The sequence below is a fragment of the Setaria viridis genome, chromosome 9 (genome assembly GCF_005286985.2).
Source record: "Setaria viridis chromosome 9, Setaria_viridis_v4.0, whole genome shotgun sequence".
NCBI lineage: Eukaryota > Viridiplantae > Streptophyta > Magnoliopsida > Poales > Poaceae > Setaria > Setaria viridis.
The window spans coordinates 28,971,199-28,994,156 of NC_048271.2; the positions used below are offsets into that span (position 1 = coordinate 28,971,199).

A 22,958-nucleotide genomic window follows, 5' to 3' on the forward strand; every position below is an offset into this window, starting at 1 on the left:
TTCCTTGATTCTCGATGACCCTCACCGCATAAAAGACCACCTAGGGTACTCCCTAGGCGGGTTGCCGGTCTAAAACACCGACACATGGAGATGTCAAACTAATAATGTAGGCACGTGTAAAGACATGCGCTAGGACTGACCCAACATGAGACGTAGTTCTCTCTTTACACAACGAGTACGCTTTGTCCTTAGACCTGAGATTGTCGCATGTACTCAGGATGTGGATCGACTTACTTAGGGGCTGTCAAACGCTACACCGTAACTGGGTAGTTATAAAGATAGCTTTCAGATTTGTCAAGAAGCATGCTGTGAGGCATGGTCAGTCAAGATGGAATTTATCCCTATATATTGAGGGGTGGGGGGCATCATAGGGTGAAAACCCTTTGGTCGAACCATAGCTGCGCCCCCTCCCACGCCCTCGCCTTGGTTGCAACTCGCGGACCTAGCAGTTCGGCTTGTGACGCTTCCTCCCCGCACGTGTGGATACCTTGGAGGTGTTGCATCTATAGCACTTGGATGAGCTACCGCACGAGAGCTCCGACGAGGAACCTGACGAGCCGACGAGGAACTTGATGAGGCGACGAGGAACCTGACGAGCCGGCGCATGAGGAGAACACCGCTACACGTGGACGAGCTGCTGAGGAGCCGCTCGACGTCGACGCGTGATCGACTTTGCTGCCCCAACGCGTTTCTACAACTTCTGCACCTATGCGTCGAGTGGTAATCATGTGATCTATAACAACAGTTATTCCTCGTTTACACGGTAAAATTTTTGTTTTGTGCTAGCGTAGCATACCTCGTATCCCAACACTTGTCAGGTCCGGCCAGTATCCTAGTCGATAGGGACCCATAGGGTACACATATCCCACACACCCCTCCTACAAGCTTGAGATCCGTTCTCAGCAGGACGCTGGTCAAGCAAGGCTAGGCGCTTAGCGGCTACAGGCCTCAGCTACACGTTGTCCTGTCGTATACACCAAGGGAGGGATGGAGCCCCTCTATTCTTGCATACATCAAGTCAATACATCACATGTTTTATCATACAGTTTGATACACCACAAGTTTCATTTTACAGGTCCAGATCATTAACAATGTTTTCTTCTACATCAGTAAACTGGTTGGCTAGTTCTTGAAGCTCCTCTGCATTGAAGTTGGCCGCGACCCTACACCAGCGCGCTCCAAGGAAACCCGCGGGAAGTGTGTCTTCAACACGGCTAAGACATTCTTGACGCACCTACCGCAATGTCCTTCAATAGCTCCTTTAGCCGACCAAGCACGCCCTTGAGGCGATCTGTAACATCCTGTATTTTTACGTGATGTTAATGTGTGTGAAAAAGTGAATTTTAAAATTTTTATTGTAGTGGTCTGAAAATTTCCAAATCATAAGAGTGTCTTCATTGATCTCACCTGAATTTCTAGAATAATTTGAATTAAATTTGAAAATATAGAATGATTAAATGATAGTGTGCCATTTGGATTGTATTTCGATTTTGATTTGAGTGGATTCAAATTTTAATTAAAACTAACTACTCTAACTACCCTAACCGGCCTTGGGCCGAAACCTCATAGCCGGCCCATCCCAACCACAAAAGCCACCACGCCGCTAGCCCACCTCCGCACTTGCCCAACCCTCCAGCCTGCTCCGCCTTCCCTTGCTCCACCCCTCACCAGGCCAGCCCAAGCTATGACCCAGGACTCCTCACGCCGGCCAGCTTCACCCGTCCGCACTGTGTCGCAGCCGCTGCCATGCTTGGCCCACACGTTCGCCGCCCCGGGGGCATTGTTCTTCTTCCTTGGGCGCCGCACACGCACCGTGCGTGAGCCTAGACAGTGTCGCGCCTGCCTCACCACCACCGTTATGCACCACTACCACTGCGCTGGTAAGCTTCGATGCTCGCCATGCCGCCCGCCTTCATCCGCCGCCATCTGTTCCACGCCCATGCCCTAGCCACCACCTATAAAGCCTCCGCACTGGCCGCACCTCTATCCAAGCTGCCACAAGAACTGGAGTTTTCCCCACCACCGGTTTTAGAAGGGATAGGGGGAAGGAAGGGTGCCGGAGCAGGAGGAGAGGGGAAAGAGGGAGAAGAGAGCCTCCATGGGGAGAAGAAGAACATGGCTAGCCGTCCGCGCCACGTCTCACCACACCGCACCTCGGATCTCTCCATCTTGCCACGCCATCCATGCCATCTAGCCGCCGCCACATGCTGCCAGTGAGCCTCATCGCCCATCTCTGCGCCCTTTACATTCCATAGCGCTGTAGCCTAGGCTAAGACACCGCCGCCGCCAGGAAGACGCGCGGCATGGGCGCGGTCACCGCGCACACGCGTACAACGTCGCCCACGGGCTTGCGCACCATGCTACGGTCGGGACGCTATCCCGAGCCCGTGTGTCGCTGATTGCCACCGCTATGTGCCGTCTGTGCGTCGACCTCTAAGCCGTTCTCCTTTTTTTGGGATACGAGGTAGGCTACACTAGCGCAAATCAAAAAATTCTACCGCGTAAACCAGGAAAACTGCCGTATGATGATCACGGGATTACCACTCGACGCACTACTAGTGCGTAAGATGTAGATTCGCGTCGATGCAGCAAAGTCGATCAATCTAGTCGTACGTAGTCGATCACGTCGACGTCCAGCAGCTCCTCAGCAGCTTGTCCACGTGCAGCAAGATCTCCCTCGTGCCGCGGCTCGTCGTCGGCTCGTCATGGCTCGTCCAAGTGCTGCAGGCGCAACACCTCCAAGGTATCCACACGTGCAGGGAGGAAGAGGCGCAACTCCTAGACTATACAACTTTCCTTCATGATAAAGTTGCAAGCCAACACACAAAAACCCAAAAAGATTAACCCACCATTTTTATTTCCTTTACTAACCTTACCTAAGGCTCTTTCTTTTATTTTTAGAAAATGTTATAATTATTTTCTAGTCTTGAAACATAATTTCCTATGAGTTAACAGTAATTTGTGATTATGAAAATGTTATTCCATATTTTATGCATTTAATAAAGATTAAGTATTTATTTAAATACCTTAAAGAAAAGACATTAAATAAATACCTAAATTTTTATTATTTTTCCTAGGGTATAAAAATTTTAATGCATAAAGGAAAATAAAAAAATCCTAACAAAATTGGTTTCACTAATTTTGGACACCCCTAGAAATTTCTGTGATTTAAATGGTGATAACCGGATTTAATCTATTATTCTACAAAAGGAAATCTAAATTTTCCTGAAAAAAACCTCGGCCTACTTTTCTCACGCACCCCCTTCCTACCCCCTCTCTCTAACGCTGGGCCCGGGGCTCGGACCCACCCCCCTTCTCCTATTCACTCTACCCGCCGGCCATTCCTCCTTGGCTGGGCCCTACTGGGCCGATTTCCTTCTCCTCTCCTCTTTCCTTTTCCTGATTCGGCCCAGCAACTCCACTCCCTCCTTTCTTTCTTTTGCGCAGCTTCCGGCCCGCCTCACTGGCCTACCGGCCTGCCGGACCTTATAGACCTCCGACCTTCCAAGATGGCCCGATGACCTCGCACCGGCTCCTAGGCCTACGGGACTTCGGCCCATCCGACGCCTTCGCCCGGCCAGCCTCCTTCTTCCCCTTTCTCCTCTGATGCATGGGCCTGCAGTCACCAGGGCCTTCTTCTTTCTCGCGCCAAAATCCGAGCGCGGCAGGGGGCGGTGCGGTTCGCTGGCTGGCACCCCACCGGCGACGGGGCCAGGCCGGGGAAGCATCCCCATGCCCTAGCGCACCTGTGCGCAGTGATAGCTCCCCGGGAGGTGGCCGGAGCCATCCTCTCCACGGCGGCAGGCGGCGGCACTAACAGCCGGCCGTGACTACGTACAACGACAGCGCAACTTACCTCGTCGACTACCCCTACAGCTTTCTAGCACCCCAAGGACTCACCTACGACTGTCCACAAGGAAAGAGAACGACGGCAAGGAGGTGCTCACCGTGAGCGGGAGGTGCGGCGGTGGCGGACAAGAACGACGACGGTTACGGGCACCCCGGCGGAGAGGTTGGTAAACAAGTTAGCTGGGCTGTAGGTGAGGTATCTGCGGAGGAGTGGGTGAGAGGAATCGACGGGAGATGAGTTGTGGCAGTGGAATTTTGGTCGGCGGCGGTGGCTTGACAGAGAGGGCGGCAGTGGTAAAAAGGCAGACAGTAACACGGCGGCGGGAGCGGTAGATATATGAAGTTTCACCATGCGCATGGTCGACACCGTGGCCTAGCCATAGACCTGTGTGGCGCGGAGGTGGCCTAGCTGCTGTGCTGGCGGACGACCGAAGATGCCAGCGACAACACGTCGTGCCCTGCTTCTGTCGCCCCCCCCCCTCTTTGTTTCCCTGACACCCGAAGTTCAAAGCTCAGCCACGGTCGATTTTGCATCCAAGGGTCCAAGAGCCCCTTAAGCAAAGTTGGAGATAAACTTGAGCTCTTTAATTCATATTTAAACTCCTACCCGAGATAAACATCCAATTGTTGGAAATTTTCGAATTCTTTCCCTCAGTTAAGTGAATCCCCTTTGACACCTCATTCAGTTCGTCAGACCTTCAACATGGTCATTTGCACTTCTGTTAATTTAATTTCAGTGGCCCAATCTCACTCCTCTTAGTCCAACAGAGTTAAGCATCCTAACATTCCAAACTTCGGAGGCCCAAAACTCCATCTTCCAAGCCGAATTTGGGAAATCTAATTTCATCGAAAATGCCGAAGCGGTTGAATTTCATGTGTAGCTTTTTCTGTAGATCAATTTTCATATAAAATTCGCCCCGATCCGAGATCGTACCGAAAAGTTACGGCTGATTTACCGAAGCATACGCACACGGCAAAATCCCGACCTCGGCAGTAGATCCCATCTACTATTGCACATCTCATGCGCCTGGCGTATGAACCTGGATTTCGATTCAACCAATCACATTGATCTTCGCTCACTGCAACTGGAATTACGTGTATCACTTAACTCCGTTGGCGGAAACCCGACCGGTAGGAGTATGTCGTTACACTACCATTGCAGCAAGAACACGAAACAAGGACATAGATCAAATTGAAAACTTGCATATCTCCATATGCACACATCCCGAATCCAAAACTAAATAGCTACGGCTCTGATACCACTGTTGGGATACCACGTAGGCTACACTAGCGCAAATCAAAAATTTCTACCGCGTAAACCAGGAAAACTGCCGTATAAGGATCACGGGATTACCACTCGACGCACTACTAGTGCGGAAGATGTAGATTCGCGTCAATGCAGCGAGGTCGATCAGCATAGTCGTACGTAGTCGATCACGTCGACGTCTAGCAGCTCCTCAGCAGCTCGTCCACGTGCAGCAAGATCGTCCTTGTGCCGCGGCTCGTTGTCGGCTCATCGGCGGCTCGTCGGTGGCTCGTCCAAGTGCTACAGGCACAACACCTCCAAGGTATCCACACGTGCAGGGAGGAAGCATCGCAAGCCGGACTGCTAGATCCGTGAGTTGCAACAGGCGAGGGCATGGGAGGCGTGGCAGATGTGTTTCGCCAAAAAGGTGTAAACCCTAGGGTGGCCCCACCCCTCTATTTATAGAGGTTCCTAACGGGCCTCTGGGTCCGAGGCCCATTAGTACTTCTAAACCTAATCCAACTCGGATCACATCCGAATTGGGCTTCCAGCCCCTTAAGTGTGCGACCCTATGGGTTCGGATACGTATAGACATGGCCCGAGTACTCCTACTCGGCCCAATAGTCGGTAGTGGTCTCTAGCAAGACATGCCAACTCCTATATGCACACAAAGATCATATCAGACGAACCATCACAACATTATATACATGCTATTCCCTTTGCCTCACGATATTTGGTCTAGCTTCAAGCCGACCGCTCTTTCTCGATCCTGTGATTCGGAATCCCTTTGTAGGTTAACTCTTAACCGTACGTAGCATGGCCATGCATTTTCGGATCCGATCACTCGAGGGGCCCAGAGATATCACTCTCAATCAGAGAGGGGCAAATCCCATCTTGATTGACCATGTCTCATAGCATGCTTCTTGACAAACCCGAAAGCTACCTTTATAACTACCCTGTTACGGCGTAGCGTTTGATAGCCCCTAAGTAATTCGATCCACATCTTGAATACATGCGACAATCTCAGGTCTAAGGACAAAGCGTATATGTTGTTTAAAGAGAGAACTACTTCTTGTGTTGGGTCAGTCCTAGCACATGTCTCCACATGTGCCGACATTATTAGTTCAACATCTCCATGTCCATGACTTGTGAAACATAGTCATCAACTAATACATGTGCTAGTCTAATATTCATGTGTGTCCTCACATGAACTCCGACTAGGGACAACTTTAGAATAACCATACAAGTAAAGAGTTTGACACACAATTCACATAATTGCAAATCAATTCAAGTAGCCTTTAATGGATATTCAAGGAACACAATATAAATCATGGATACAAATGGAATATCATCATTTCTATGATTGCCTCTAGGGCATACCTCCAACACATGAATCTCATGAACATGGTGTTTATGGACGAGTTGGATAAGTTTGTTGTAGTCTTTATCGATGACATACTTATTTACTCCAAAAGTGTCCAAGAGCATGAGTAGCATCTACGGGTGGTGCTAGAAAAATTGAGAGCATACAGACTCTATGCCAAATTCAGCAAATGTGAATTTTGGCTTGAGAAAGTGGCATTCCTTAGCCATATTTTGACCGCGGAAGTAGTGGTTGACCCCGAGAAAGTTGAGGCCATTTCCAATTGGTAGCAGCCAACCAATGTTAGTAAAATCAGAAGATTTCTTGGTTTGGCTAGGTATTATCGGAGATTTATTGAAGAATTTTCCAAGATAGCCCGGCTCATGACGTAACTACTCAGGAAGGATAAGAAATTCACCTGGATAGAGTCATGTGAGAGAAGTTTCCAAGAACTGAAGAAAAGATTGAGAACCGCCCCAGTGTTAACCCTGCCGGATATGCAGCGGGACTTCTTCATTTATTGTGATGCATCTCGATAAGGATTAGGATGTGTCCTTATGCAGGATGGAAAAGTAGTGGTATATGCTTCCCACCAGCTCAAGTCTCATGAGCAGAATTACCCAACCCATGATTTGGAGTTTGCAGCCGTAGTGCATGCCCTCAGGATTTGGAGGCATTATCTGATTGGGAATAAGTGTGAGATCTACACTGACCACAAGAATCTGAAGTATATCTTCACCCAACCAGATTTGAACTTGAGGTAGTGAAGATGGTTAGAATTGGTTAAGGATTATAATTTGGAAATCCATTACCACCTTGGCAAAGCTAATGTAGTAGTTGATGTCTTAAGCAGAAAATCTTATGGGCAGCTCAGACCCAAGGATACCCATCTGCAAGAAGAAATGACACGGTTAAATGTGCACATTGTTCCCCAAAATACGAGCCACAAACTAAGTGTTCAGCCCACTTTGGAGGATAAAATCAAAGAAACCCAGGATTCAGATCATGATTTAATGAAAATCCGCAAGCAAACTAGAGAGAATAAGGTCCCAAATTTCAGAGTGGATGACAAAGGAACCTTGTGGTATAAAAATAGAATCTGCGTACCCAAGGAAGGGGATTTTTGGCAGATCATTATGGATGAAGCCCATAACTCGGCATACTCCATCCACCCAGGAGCCACCAAAATGTATATGGATTTAAAGCAGAAGTACTGGTGGAATGGAATAAAGGCGGACATTGCCCAGTTCGTCTCCTATTGTGATACTTGCCAAAGAGTCAAAGCCGAGCATCAGAAGCCAGTGGGTTTATTACAATCACTACCCATCCAAGTTTGGAAATGGGATGAGATTGGTATGGATTTTGTGGTTGGTTTACCCAAGACTCAGAAAGAAAATGACTCCATATTGATAATAGTGGACCAACTCACCAAGGTTGCTCACTACTTACCTATACGGACCACTTATGGTGGAGAAAGACTGGCTCGGCTCTATGTGGACAACATAGTAAAGCTGCATGGTGTGCCTAGCAGAATTATTTCAGATAGAGGAACCCAATTTACCTCTAGATTCTGAAGAAGTCTACATAAATCCATGGGCACCAAGTTGGGTTTTAGTTGAGCTTATCACCCATAGACCGATGGCCAAACGGAGAGAGTAAATCAAATTATGGAGGATATGTTGAGAGCCTGTGTCCTTACCTATGGCAAGGACAAAGAACAGAGTTTACCGTATGCAGAGTTCTCATACAACAATAGTTATTAGGCTAGTTTAGGCATGTCACCATTTGAGGCTCTCTACGGAAGAAAGTGCAAAATCCCTTTGATGTGGTCAGAAGTGGGAGAACGCACTTTAGATAGACCTACCTTTATATGAGAAGCAGAGGAACGAGTGGTCGAAATCAGAGAGAAGTTGAAGGCAGCACAGTCCAGATAGAAAAGCTACTCAGACAAGAGGAGACGAGAGTTGAGTTTCAATTATGGAGATTTTGTCTACCTCAAGGTCTCACCGATTCGAGGGACTTAAAGGTTTCAAGTTCAAGGAAAATTAGCCCCTCGGTATATTGGACCGTACCAGGTGGTAAAGAGAGTTGGAGCTGTGGCATACCGTATTCAGTTGTCCAAAGAAATATCAAATATACACCCAGTGTTTCATGTCTCACAGCTAGGGAAATGCTTGAGAGTTCCTGAAGAGCAAGTACCAGTGGAAACAATAGATTTGCAGAAGGATCTTCAGTATCAATAGGTGCCTATCAAAATCCTAGATACTGTCACCAAGAGGACAAGGAATTCAGTAGTTCGGATCTGCAGAGTTCAATGGAGTAGGCATGGTGAAAGAGAAGCTACTTGGGAATGCGAAGATGCGTTGAAGAAAGAGTTTCCCCACCTTTTTAGGATTCAGCCAAATCTCGAGGACGAGATTCAATTTAAGTGGGGTAGGTTTGTAATGCCTATAAAATTAACAAATCAAAAACACTCACTAAAATTTGTTTTTAAAATCTTTCACCGTTTGAGCTCTCAAAAATTTCCCCTGCCTGGCGAATTCGCCATCCCGGCACTGAAGTTGACCACCGTCCGTTCCTTTTTCCTTTTCCTCTCCGTGAGTCACGCCGCGTGCCAGACAGAAGACCGCCACGCGTGCTCATGATCGTTCCCGCAGTCGTCGCCGTCTCTCTGTTTTTCTTCTCTTTTCCTTCCTCTTTTTCTCTCTTTTTCTTCTCTTTCTTTTTCTTCCATTCTTCCTTCTTTTTCCTAGCCAAGCGCCACTTCCATTTCCTAGTGCCTGGCGCCTAGCTTTCTGCGCCTGCCTCTTGGCCCCACTAGCCCACCAGCACTCACCTCCCCTGCCCACGCACACGCACGCGCCGGCCCTGCTCCTGCGCCAGCGCCATGCGCTGCTCCCGCTGCGCCCCAGTGCCCCGGCCCCCTTCTGGCCCTGCGCGCTCCCACCACGCCACCACGCACGCCCATGGCCACGTACTCCCCGCGCCAGAACGCGCCCCAACGCTGCCCAGCCCCGCGTGCTTTCCCCAACGCCGCCTGGCCCGCACCCCGTGGCCCACCAGCGCCGCGACACTACCCGCCGCTCTTTCCAGCACGCGCCGCGTTGCCGCCCGCCGTTGCCTCCAACGCTGCGCCCATGCCCCGCCGCTGCCTCCAGCGCGACACTACGCCCCGGCCACCCCGCGCAGCTGCCGCTCACCGCGCTTGCCGCGCCTGGCCTCGGCCATGCCATCCACGCGCACCACCGCTCTGGCATGCCACTGCGTCCCTGTTCGCCTCGCCGCGCGAGCCTGGCCCCACCACACCGTGCACGCAGAGCTCCACCTCACCATGCCACCATCCTGTGAGCCTCATGTGCCCGAGCATCCAGGCCGCCCGCCTGTTCCTGTGCGCCGCCTATTGCCAGCCCCCTCCCTCTCGCCTCCAGCCTATAAAAGGGCCTCCAATCCGCTCTTCACTCCACCACCGAGATTCCCGGCCAACTCTCCCTCGCTCCCGTGCTTCCAATGCCGCTCCTGCCATCTCTCGCCCGCCACCGTGGAGCCGCCTCCACAAACTACCTCAGCCCAAGGTAAGGAGAGGAATGGAACCACCTCAGCTCCTCTCCATTTTCACCCTCTTCCTGGCCGTCACCATGCCCTGATGCCACCTCTCCCCAACCGGCCACCTCCTTCTATTTCTTCCCGTGATGTTTATGTCTCACGGAAGAAGAAAGGGTGGTTTTGCATTTTTGCCCCTCTATTTATTCCTTTTCACATCTTGACCCTCCCATCTCTCTCCTTGCCATTTTCTTGAGAAACCCTTCCACCTCCAAAAATAATTACCAACAAGTCCCTGCCTCCTTACAAATAAGCCCCTGATCCTCTATTTTAGCCCCGAGAACACCTTTGCCACATCATTTTATGCGCCAAATTTCCTCCAATGAACCCCAAATTCTACCAAATCATTCTTAAATATATTTCCGTCGAGTCATCTACAAAATCCCAGAAAATACTCCTCATTTCATATTTTTAGTTCACTCCCTCCCTTCCAGCTCGACAGGTAAAACTTTATTTTCTTTTACTTATTATGCGCTTACTTGTGTGTGCCGTAGATTGTGCAGTGATTGCAGAAGAGCCCAAAGAGGAGCTTGAAGCCCAGTACCATGAGCTAGAGCCCGAAGACCCGTACCGCGAGCAGGAACTTGCAGAAGGTTTTGAGGACGGCAAGTCCAATCCCACCCTTTGATGCATATTTATCCTAATTTTTCAACTACAACCTATTGGCCTATTTCACCAAAAATTGCATATGGTTTTGCTGCTGAAACACGGTTGGATAGCCACCTCTTGATTGTTATGATTATTCCTTGATGTCCCATAATTATCTCTAAATATGATTTGATCTATTTGGATGATAATTACCGTTAGAATGCTTAGGACCTTGTTACTAAAATTCAATTATGATTACAATGTGTTTTATCAAAGGATAAAGGTGTGAGTGTTTTTAAATGAGAGAAATGGGTTTTTGGGAAATAAAGGAAATAAATGATTAGATGAGATGGATGGGTGTTTCTTGTGTGAAATACCAATAAGTTGGCTCGTACCTTTGTGGTTGAGCAAGGTTGGGAGATATCCATCCTGTCATAATTAAGGACCGAGTTGATGTGTTACCTTACCTAACCCAATTTATCGTGCAACCACTCAACCGTTGTATGTGGCAACGACTTAGCATAAATCCCACTAGTTAGTCTATTAGTCATCAGAAGAGCTGGTGAGCAACAAGAGACCATGGAGGAGGGGTAAGATCTTTGTGACTTAAGTCCGGTTAAGACCTCGTTGGTAGGTCATTAACTCCTTGATTGCTCCCGTGTTGGCTAGTCTGTCTTAGCTAAGGTGGGTAATGGCTTTGATAGGATCTGCACCAACACTAAGGTGATCGTGCTTTGGTACCCTACTTGTGGGTAAAGTGTACAACCTCTGCAGAATTAAAATCTATCCGGGTAGCCGTGTCCATTGCATTGGACATGTTACGGCATGGTTACATGACTAGTGTTTGGGAGATGCATGATTTTCATGATGTGTGTTGAAGTTTGGAAGTGTACGGCAGTTGTGCCATGAGCTATTGCGGACGGGGAGTCCAGTAGCATTAAAACTTGGGTCCTTTGTGTAGGATAAACCCCACTTAATGATTCGGTTACTAAAGAAATGCTTTTGCGAAAACTCTTTTGGGAAGGAACCCTTGCATGTATTGAAAATCTAGCTTTATTGCAAATAAACCTTAGCCTTGTCATTGATATATCCTGTGCATATTCTTGATTGTATCCCCCTCCGTGGATGGGGTTAGACTTGTCGAGTATTTTTGTTATCAGCCTCCTAGGACTGATGTTTGTATCACATTTAGTCTCTACTTATGTGGGGACACTTCAACTCCCTTCCTTAGCCGGTGAGCCTCCCCTCCCTCCCAGGGGTGGGCCTACATGTATTCAAGGGTATTCAGTTGTCATTATTTTTTACAAACATTTGTATATATAATGTATAACATGTATATATAAAATTCTAAAAATACATATTAGATCTCATGGAGCTTCCTAGCCCACTTCCAGTCCCTCCTGAAGGCCCAATCGTGGCCCAAATTTAGCTCAGAGGCCTCGCTCAGCACCTCCCCCATTCGTCGAGTCGCGGCATCCTCCAATCCTTCCGAGTCCCGACTCCCTGTCATTCGGTTGTTCGTCCCCGACGGTCCTACTCCCCAAATCCCGAACTGGTGAACCCTACACCTAGACGGCCGGCGGTAGCAGGATCAAGCGGTGCTGCGGAGGGCAGATTGAGTAGGCCAGCGGCTGGAGGTGACGAGCACCATGGCGGAGCGCCGGAGCCACGAAGGGCCGAGGGCGCCGGGCGTGGGGGCACCGGCCGCTAAGGCAGTGCGCAGCAGGCCGGCAAGCGACCCGCATCGAGGCAACTCAGCACGGCATCAAGCAACTCCTTATCCCATTCTCTCATCCTCCAGCATGGCAGCAGCAAGCCGGTCATTTTGTAGGACTGCCATTAACTGAGTTGTGAATTTGTAAGTTAATTTTGCTAAATTGACATCTTATTTCAACATGGTAGTGGCTGCAATTTAGAAAGAGTAAATTGCACCCACCATACAACAACTGATCAGGTGGGTGCAGATCGGTCTAACAACTTGTAAAATGTTCAATTTGGTAGAATAACTTGATAGGTAGGTACATGTTGGTCCAACAACTTATAAAATATTTAATTTAGGGAAAAACTTCGCAGATTAGTGCATTTACAATCCTAAGGCCCCCTTTGGCACGACTCATCCCAAAACGGCTTCACCGGTGAAGCCAAAGCCGGTGAGTCAAAAAAACTGACTTCACCCGGCTTCTACCCGGCTTCTAGTTCATTTTAGTCCCGGCTTACAAAACGGCTTCACGCTACAGTGTCTCGATTTGCGTGAAATAGATGAAGCCAAAGCCGAAATAAGCCGTGCCAAAGAGGGCCTAACCTTATAACTTGACATGTGAATGTTCTTCCAGTCAATCATTCTTAACTTTTGCAATTAAAAGTTGTCGACCGTGACTTTTTTTCGACTATGTAGATAACTTATTTTTTTTCATGACTTAGAATTGAATAATATTTTAGAATTACGCCATTGGTATTACTAAAGTCTAAAATAGGAATCCTGTGACCTTATGTTTTTTCTGCGATTCTGTTCATGTATTCAATGTTTGCATACAAGCATGTTCATCTCTGTTCTTTTAGCTCATTTTCCCTTTCTAAACAACTACATGCAGCTTTAAAAATATCTATACCAAACTCCGAAACAGTATTGTTAGTATGTATTAATATATTAGTTTTTATGTAGTTGAACCATGCATATAGTCAAATATTTAAAAAATGAGGTGAACTTATAACTATTGAATATGGAATTAAATATTCCTAATTAAAATTATAGCATTGTATAAAAATAATTAACACAAAGATATAGCATTAATTTCCTGAACACTGAAAGTTTTAATTTTAGCCAAATACATTGCCATTGCGACGTTAGTATCCATGTTCAAATAGTGCTCAATTCCGATGCGATTATATACCTGACTTAGCATTATAAAGTATGTTGCTTATTATAACATTTGGACTGCGAATGCACCAATTTATCAAGTTATTGCACTAAATTGAACATTTACAAGTTGTTGGGCCAATCTGCACCCATCTATCAAGATATTGTATTAGATAGAGCATTTTACAAGTTGTTGGACCAATCTATACTCACCTGTCAAGCTATTGTATTAGATTGAGCATTCTATAAGTTGTTGGACCAATTTGCACCCACCTGACAAGTTGTTGTCCGGTGGATGCAATTTACTCATTTAGAAATGTCTATGAATTTGTGTCTGGCAGTGACTGTGATGCGGTGATCATTACATGAAATAGTATTCTGAAACTTAAGTAATTTTATTTTAATATAATACATGAACAGGAAGGAAGAAAGATTCGATTTTAGTTCTTTATTGGACCGAGGTATGCCATAAACTAGGATTAGGACTGTTCAAATTCTTTTTACCCCTTTATCATTTTGAATACCAATGCTCCAAATCCTGGGCCCGCCCCTGCTCCCTCCTCCTACGGGACGCGCCGCCCTCCACCTCCTTATGTTGGCGGACCACGCCGGGCTCTCCTCCCTGCCTCCCTCCCTCCGCCGACTGGGACCGCGTCCCTAGGCCGCCGCCGGGGTTGGGGCCGCCGCGCCACCGGATCCGCCGCCGGGGTTAGGGCCGGTCGGCCTGGCCGTCGGGGTGGAGCCGGCCGGCCACCCGCGCCGCTGGGACCGCCGGCTTGCTCCACCAGGGTCGTGCCGGTCAAGGGAGCCGTGGCGGCCCGCGCCGCCGGTACCGCGCCGGTAGGCCTCCGCCGGGGTCGGGCCCACCCACGCCGCTGGGGTCGGGGCCGGTCGGCCTTGCCGCCGTGGTGGAGCCAGCCGGCCACCCGCGCCGCTTGGTGCCACCGTCTTGCTCCGTCGAGGTCGCGCCGGTCAAGGGAGCCACGCCGGCCGCCTCCGCCGCCGGGGCCAGGGTCGGGGCCGACCTGGCCGCGCCGTGCCTACCTCCTCCGACGTCAGGGCCGAGGCCGAGGTGGCCGCGCCGCGCCTGCCTTCTCCGCCACCGGGTGCTGCTTATACGGGCGCGGCGGAGCGCGCTGTTCTTCTTAATTTGTTACATTGTGGATCATGTCAAGTAAAAAATGATTTGCAATTTTTTATGAGTTGAAGTAAAAAAAACATAGAGAGAGAAGCATATCCTCCTTACCAGTTTTGCGGAAAAGACCATATACGAGTTATTAGTTCATAAGTCAATTATTAATCAGCATGACAGCATAGTCAGTTAACAAAGTGGCAGAACTCATTGACCCAGGCAGGCAGGCACCCAGCTGTTCCACCCATCGTCATCAGTCATCACCAATTCACCACACTCTCTTCCAGCAGAGCAGAGCGCAGTCTATCCTTTTCCACTCTCTCTCCTCTCTCAACCGTCTGCCATCCACCTCAAGGCTCAAACTCCAGCCCCTTTCCCTTGACCGACCGACACCTACACGGCTCCCTCCCTGGCTCCACCCCGAGGCACAGGGACGAGAGGGTCAAGGTGTGCGTTGCCAATTGCGGTGCTGATGGCTGATTAGCGGGCAGACTGGTAGCATTGCAGGGGGGTGGAGGAGAGAAAAAAGGTTGCGGAGGACAGCTGGGCAGTCACCGGGCAGACAAAAAGGGCAAGGCGGGGGCCGGAGGAGTAAAGGCAGTGATGGGGGAGTGAGGGGGGAATCCAATCCAGTCCAGTCCATTCCGTGCCAGATTGGGAGCAGCCGAGGAAGAGTGCGCGCGACGCAAAGCCGGAGGCGAGGCCACCACAGCAGAGCAGAGCGGAGGGCCTCCCCGCCGATCGGATCGGCACCGGTCGGAGGCGCCGCCCGCCTACCCGCCGGAGACTTTCCCCTTGCCGGCCGCGCTAGGTGAGCCGTCTACGCTGCTTTCTCCGCTCTTCTCAGTTGTTGCTGTGGTTCCTTGGTGATGGATTGAATGGTTTCTTGCGCTGCGTCCGCCGCGTTGCGTGTTCGTGTTCTTGGGAAGGGAATTCTAACTGCACATTGCGCGGATTTTGGGTGCTCTGTTAGCTCCATGATTGTGGATTTGGTGGTTCTGTGTTGCCGTGAGAATTTTACTTTCTCTTCGTTTCTTGAGCTTTTCTGGTGACACGGATTGAATGCACAGATCCATCACGCCGTTAATCTTGCTGATGGCCGTAAGCGCGGGGTTATCCGGGTAGGTCGCGGGGTTTTGCTCCAATTTTACGCATTGCTCCTGCACCTGCCCTCCAGAGCAATCACCAACTGGTAGGTGCTAGTACAGTTGTTAATGCGGGAACATGAAGGTCAAAGATTGAACGGAATAGAACGTGAGGCAGTCACATTCCACATGTTCACTTTCTACGGTCTTTGTTGTGCGGCGAGTCCGGCAGTGTGGTAGGATTAGGGTGTTTAGTTCCTTGCGGTCTACAGCCTGTTCTTGTCGTGGCACAATCACAATATGTTCAGAACAAGGTACGTCTCGTTGGGTGAATTGATAAACACGTTTCCGTGTCATCTTCTATGGATGTCATCTGGTCAACGCATGATGCACTTGATGTTCTATTAAGAATTTATTAAGGAGCCCCTGTTGAGTAACAACCTGTTTTATTTAGTTCTCCTGTTGGAAGGAAAATTTGCTAATCTTTAATCATGAAAGGATTCCCAAACTTAGCACGCAAATTTCATATGATGGTTGGACTACTCACATCAAAATATCCACACACACACATGACACAACCCTTTTAGTCCGAAAAAGGTGTTAACTACGGCAATTGGGTGTACTTGTAATTCAACTACATTATTTCTTGCTTTATTTAAGTATGTGTTTTGTGGAGTACTGTGCTACCAGGACACCTAATTGTTGTTATGTGCTACTGATGTTGCAGGCTTGTATGTATAATGCGTCAAAACTATTACCTTTTTCTGTGTTGCTTGTTCTTGAATGTTGGGATTGTTGTCCTACTATCTAAAATGAAAGTTCTTTGATGTGTGCACTGCTTCCTGCACAAGTTCAGAGTTCCTCTCTGCTGTGGCTTGAGGTTCACTCCTGTAAACGAGGCAGAAGTTGTTGAGTAGATTATTCTCTGTCCTTGGATGAGCATTACTGAAGTGTGTGCAATACTTATCCAACAAACACCCCAACTTGTATATAAGAACTAGCTTCCTGCCAGCAGTGCCTGCTGTAGAGGCTTATTGCCTGAAATTGTGTTTGCTTGTACAGGTTCATTTGCTGATGTTTTGGATTTTCATTTAAGATCTGTTTTCTTCAGACTTGATTGCTAGATAGCTTAATTTTATTTACTTTTGGTTTTTCAGACATTCACAATGGCATTCCTAGAATACATGATAAATTTGGATTTTCTTTCTTTTGATTAGATAAACAATCAGTATGGATCGACGGAGCTGGCCTTGGAAGAAGAAATCTTCTGAAAAATCATCGAACACCGATGCATTACAGAGTTCCAATCAAGCAGAACAGGTTTCTGTCACTCTTTGCTTAGTTATAATTTTGGTGAGCCAATATTGTCAGCATGCAATTTGCCCATGTATTAATTTTATGCCCCATTTGTACTATGTTCTTTATTTGGTTTATTTGTTTGAAGTATTTTCTAGATCTGAAAAATGATTGAGAAGCGTCATCACTTTACTTCATCTCTTGCAATCTGGACATCTGATGGCTATAGAAAGGCCTTAACTATTAGCCATTCATTTTTCCTTTTTTCCCCCTTCGCCCACCTGCCCTCGTCATTTTAGCCAGTAACATGGTAGCTGTACTGGAAGATGTGGCTAGATAACTCTGGTCGTGTAGTAGTTGTGAAGGATGAAACCTGTACTGTTATATTCTGTTCTTCGTTTTTAGTACCTTAACATGGTATGAATCTCTCATGGCAGAAGACTCAATCATATGTGGTCTACATACATGCCTACTTAATGCTTTCAGTTCTCCAACTTTATTAGCAGAAGTACTGAGACATTGTACATTAAAACCTCCTAGTAATGAACTCAAAAGAATTGTACCTTTGGTTTGTTTACAACACGGTCGCCTTTGTGTGTATTTGCAGGCTATTTCTAGAACAATATTTACGTCTTTGATATAGTACCAAAGCATCACTGTGAGCATGTAGTAATTTTGACCATGAGATGCTCACCAGCCACTATAGCCTTCAATGCGCCTATAAATTTTCTTGGACCAACTTTTGAAATAAAGTTTAAGCCAATGGATCTTAAGGTCCTTAACTCATGTTGTGCAGCAGATAGCATGTTATTTTGTTGGATGTCGATAATAGATCCTTTTTTTATCAAGACTGTTGTTGGTCTTGGTAGAACTATTACATTTAGTCAGTAATGCTAAGGCAGATTACTGATTTGTTCATCGAATGTTCATGATTATCAGTTATGTCTCGTCAAACCAGCATGATGTACCTTTCTTTATTGAGGGTTCCCTGCTTGAACTACTTTCTTTCTTTTTGCAGGATGAGAAAGTTCCAAAATATGTGCAGATCTCACCAGAAAGATATTCACATCTTCTTGAATCAATACAACAAATCGAAATACTGAATGCGAAGATAAAGGTCCTGAATGAAAAAGTATCTGCTGCACAAAGTGAGATGAACACCAAAGATGCCCTGGTAAAGCAGCATGCTAAAGTGGCTGAAGAAGCTGTATCAGGTGAACCTGACTGCAATCATTCTTTACTTTCGTTGTTTTGATGAAGGAAAATTATAATCAATGATGAAATGTTGATGAGTTTGCAATTTCCATTGAACTCAAATTGATGGGAGTGCACATGGTAGCATTCTGTATGGATGGAACATATGCTATAGTAATCCTACATCACCTTGCAATTGTTATTTTGGAGTTAAGTTAGTTATCCCATAATCCATTGTACTAATACGTTTATTTAATGTCAGGTTGGGAGCAAGCTGAAGCAGAGGCCTCGGCACTGAAACTTCAATTGGAAACTGTAACTCTATCCAAGCTAGCAGCTGAGGAACGAGCTGCCCATCTGGATGGTGCTCTAAAAGAATGCATGAAGCAAGTGCGGACTGTGAAGGAAGAAGGTCAGCAGAAGCTGCATGATGTAGTGTTTGCAAAGACCAAATACTGGGAGAACATAATTGCTGAACTAGAAGCAAAGTTAGTCGATTATGAACAGGATCTGATTAGAGCAGGTGCTGAGAATGATGCACTATCAAGATCTCTTGAAGAACGGGCAAACTTGCTTTTGAAAGTTAACGAGGAGAAGGCTCAAGCAGAAGCCCAGATCGAAGTATTGAAGAGCACTATCCAGTCAGGTGAAAAGGAGATAAATTCATTAAAGTATGAACTACATGTTGTCTCTAAAGAGCTTGACATTCGCAATGAAGAGAAGAACATGAGTGTGCGTTCAGCTGATGTTGCAACTAAACAACATATGGAGGACGTCAAGAAAATATCAAAACTAGAAGCAGAATGCCAAAGATTACGTGGCCTTGTCCGCAAAAAGTTGCCTGGGCCTGCTGCATTAGCTCAAATGAAGATGGAAGTTGATAGCTGGGGTAGAGATCCAGGAGACAACAGATTGCGGCGTTCGCCTTCAAGGAGTTCTACACTCCAGTATCCTATGTCTCCATCTCCTGATTATGCTCGTGAAAACTTGGAAAACATGCAGAAAGAGAATGAACTTTTGATGGCACGTTTGTTGTCAATGGATGAAGAAACCAAGATGTTAAAAGAGGCATTGTCAAAATGCAACCACGAGCTACAGGCATCAAAAAACATATATGCTAAGACTTCAGGTAAGCTCCGTAGCTTGGAACTGCACATGTCTAGTGCTAACCTATATAAGAGCCCAACAAATTCATACATTGATACCTCTGCATCAAGTCAGAAAGGAAGCAACCCACCGAGCTTGACTTCCATGTCTGAAGATGGTGTTGATGATACAAGAAGTTGTGAGGAATCTTGGGCCAATACTTTGGTGTCTGAGCTCTCACACATCAAGAAAGATAAAGGAAACAAGCACAATTTGACTGAAAACTCCAATCAGATGGGCCTCATGGATGACTTCCTGGAGATGGAGAGATTGGCATGTCTGTCTTCTGAAGCTCAGGAATGTGAGGGCATTGTCAAAGAAAAGGTTGGTAAAATTGGGGCGACTCTCTCCCCTGTCACTGAAAAAGAGAGTGAAAAAAATTCATCGCCAGCTTTGCAGTTACCAGGTTCTCCGTTTAGTAGTGATCATCTGATCGCCAGCCCTTCACTTTCCAAACTGCAATTGAGAATTTCCGCTTTGTTGAGCTCTCAATCACCACAGAATAATGTTGTGAAGGTGCTGGATGGTATCAGGAACATCCTACGTGATATTGAACACGAGGTAGAATCTGTGAACGTAACCAAACTTCAGCAGGAAGACACGTTTGAAGTTACTGGTAATGGATCTTCAACAAAGGAAGCCAAACCCTTGGGCCTTATGGATCATAGGCTGACAAATGCCATTTTGAATATTCATGAGTTTGTCAAGTTATTCATAAGACAAACATCTGAGTTACAAGGAAGTTCTTACTATAATGTTGTATCTCAGAAAATAGAACAGTTCTCCAGATTAGTTGATGAAGTTCTGTCTGATGGCAATGGCTTAAATGAGATTGTGATTGCATTATCTGAAATATTGCTAGAAAGTGGGGAGTTTAAACTCACATTGTTGAGGGAGAGTGCTAATGAGGCAGAAACTAATAATCTAGATTGTGTTGATAAATCGACACTATTGGAAAACAAAGCTCATCATGAACCATCGCAAGATAGCATGTCTGGTGCTTCTTCCCTTATCCCACATTCATCTTCTGACCCTGATTTTGGGGGTCCCAGCTCTGGGGGTGCATTTGATGTTAAAACTACAGTGCGGATATGCACACCAGAGGAATGTGAAAAACTGAAATTGCAAAAGAGAAATTTAGATATTGAATTAATGAAGTGCAATGAAATGATCGAAACTACAAATCTCAAGTTTAGTGTGATGGAGAAAAACCTTGAAGACCTTACATTGAAGTTGGCAGCGTGTGAGAATTCAAATAGCTTGGCTGAAACACAGTTAAAGTGTATGGCTGAATCATACAAAACACTCGAAACCCAGAAGGTGAAACTAGAAGAAGAAATAAGAGTTTTACAGACAAAGATAGATACTTTATCAGCTGACCTTGCTGAAGAAAGACGAAGCCATCAGGAGGACATAGCCAAGTATAGAGACCTCAAGGAGAAGATGGAAAGGTCAAATTTCTGTGCTCTAGACTTTCTTTCAAGTCATAGCAGTCTTGGTTTCTGAAATCTATTTATCATTTATTATACAAGTTAGTTTCTCCACTGATATTTTTCCTTTTATGCTATCAAGGTATGAGAAGAGTTCCTTATTTGTAGCAGAGAATTCAGATATTGAACTGAAGAAGGTACACTGATAAGTCCCAGATCTTGAACTTCCATTTTCCTGTTCATGTAATGATTGCATATGCTTCCAAGGTGGTATTATCTATGGCCCAGCTCTGATTGATCCATTCCCTATATTTTGTTAGACCAAAGGCCAAAGACATGGTGTACAAATACTGCACCCCTGTAATCTTTATTTGTCTGAGTTGGTGTTTGTGAATATAAAATTGCTGCATGTTTTTCTTCAAATGCTAGATGTTGAATAACTCTATTTTAATTGATAACAGGAGAAAGAAATAGCTGCTGCAGCAGAGAAACTTGCAGAGTGCCAGGAGACAATATTGCTCCTTGGTCGGCAGCTGCAAACTCTGCGCCCTCCTCCATTGGAATCATTGAGTTCTGCACTGAACACACAACCGGTGGGGCAATTTCCAGAAGATGCAGGACCAGCTCGAAGTGTACATTCTAAGAAGCCTTCAGGTCAATTTGATGCAGATTATACATTCTCAAGTGCTCCAGGAACAGGAAACGTGTCCCCCCTGAGTGGATATAATCGACACAAAAGCCCCTCTAATGCAGCTGGCAGCCCTTATCTTACCTCGCCAGGCAGTTCTAAGCGTCCCAAGCACAGATCTAGATCGTCATCTTCCTCATTTTCTAACCAGTTACCAGAGAAACATGGTCGAGTATTCAGTCGGTTATTCTCAAAAGGCAAGAGTGACCGCTAGCTTCCACAACCTACACAGATTTTTTGGTTTATTTTCCTTTCAGGTGAGTGCTGCAAGTCTAGTTTTTGGCAACAACAGATGTATACCCGTTTTTGTACCATGCAAATGGTGCCTTGACCTACGGATTAGTATTTGCTTGAGGTTGACTTATATCCAGATTTCAGTGTGCCATAGTTTTAGCCGGTAGCTTTGCCTATAGCTTTTGGGGTTGGATTTACATATACCTCAGTAGAACCTCACTGTAAATTTGCTTACATTTGTGAAGATTGAAGATGTCGCATCTTGTGAGTTAGATATCCCTACTTGAGGATGAATTAAGCTGTGTGTTGTGCCATACATGTGTTAGATCATTGATGTACAGTTAACCTACATATGTAAGCTGCTTGAACAGTTGTTATCCAGCCTTTTGGCTTAAAGACCCTGTGTGCTAATTGCTAAGTTTTTGAAGTATACTGTGTTTTCTCTGTAGTGTCCAACATTTTATTACTGCTGTTGTGACTTGGTTCATTTTCTTTTTATTACTGTTTTCTGAAATGAACCGCAATGAATTTGCCATTTAAGAGTCAGGTTCTTTGGACCCATCTGTTCAGCCTTGTACTTTTGAGGGTATCAACTAACTTTGCTTGTTTTTGTTCTGTCGATGTGAATATTTTAACCATAAATATAATTACTAAAATTAAAGTCGCTGCCGGAAACTGGGTGTTTGACGAGTGCTAAAATGTTTGCTGAGAGCATTGTATCGGGCACTCGGCAAAGAATCAATTTGCCGAGTGCTGACACAAAAACACTCAGCAAAAGAGGGACAAAACACTCGGCAAAGGAAGGTACTCGGCAAAAGTAAAAAGAAAAAACACTCGGCAAAGAACGTACCACGTGTCCATCCGTTATTATGTTTGCCGAGTGTAAATCTGTGGCACTCGGCAAATAATTTCATTTTTTTCTCTTCTAATCTTGAAACTTTTTCTACTCTCAACATACAACATGTGGTATTTTATGTTAAAATTTGGTATATTTCTGGATCTGTTTGCTATATTTAATTAATTTATTGCATTTCTAGAAATTTTTTAGTATAAGTTAAATTTGAATTTTAAGTGTTTCCAATAATAGAATAAAATGAGTAGAAAAATGATATTCATGTTATTGAGTCCAGTGCTAGGCTTCACTTGTGAAATGAAAAGAAATTTCGAACATCTTGTTCGGAAAACAAGACCACAAACATGTGGCTAATTGGTTTTTAAATTTTAAAAAAAACAAATGAAGTTTGTAAATT

At 46.0% G+C, this 22,958-nt stretch overlaps 1 protein-coding gene across 1 annotated transcript; it reads left to right on the plus strand.

The window, feature by feature from the left end:
- The first annotated feature begins 14,125 nt into the window (after positions 1-14,125).
- Positions 14,126-22,138, plus strand: LOC117837938 (filament-like plant protein 4). Its single transcript, XM_034717754.2, has 6 exons — positions 14,126-15,446; positions 16,938-17,040; positions 18,035-18,230; positions 18,473-20,807; positions 20,929-20,983; positions 21,248-22,138. Exons 2-6 carry the CDS (start codon positions 16,951-16,953, stop codon positions 21,686-21,688), a joined length of 3,117 nt encoding a protein of 1,038 aa, XP_034573645.1. The 5' UTR covers positions 14,126-15,446; positions 16,938-16,950; the 3' UTR covers positions 21,689-22,138.
- Positions 22,139-22,958: the final 820 nt, after the last annotated feature.

Bases quoted from the DNA above. Each gene is read 5' to 3' on its own strand.
- LOC117837938 (XM_034717754.2), top strand. From the start codon at position 16,951: ATGGATCGACGGAGCTGGCCTTGGAAGAAGAAATCTTCTGAAAAATCA. The intron at 18,231-18,472 runs GTGAACCTGACT...ATTTAATGTCAG, and splicing joins GGCTGAAGAAGCTGTATCAG to GTTGGGAGCAAGCTGAAGCA. The intron at 20,984-21,247 runs GTACACTGATAA...AATTGATAACAG, and splicing joins CAGATATTGAACTGAAGAAG to GAGAAAGAAATAGCTGCTGC.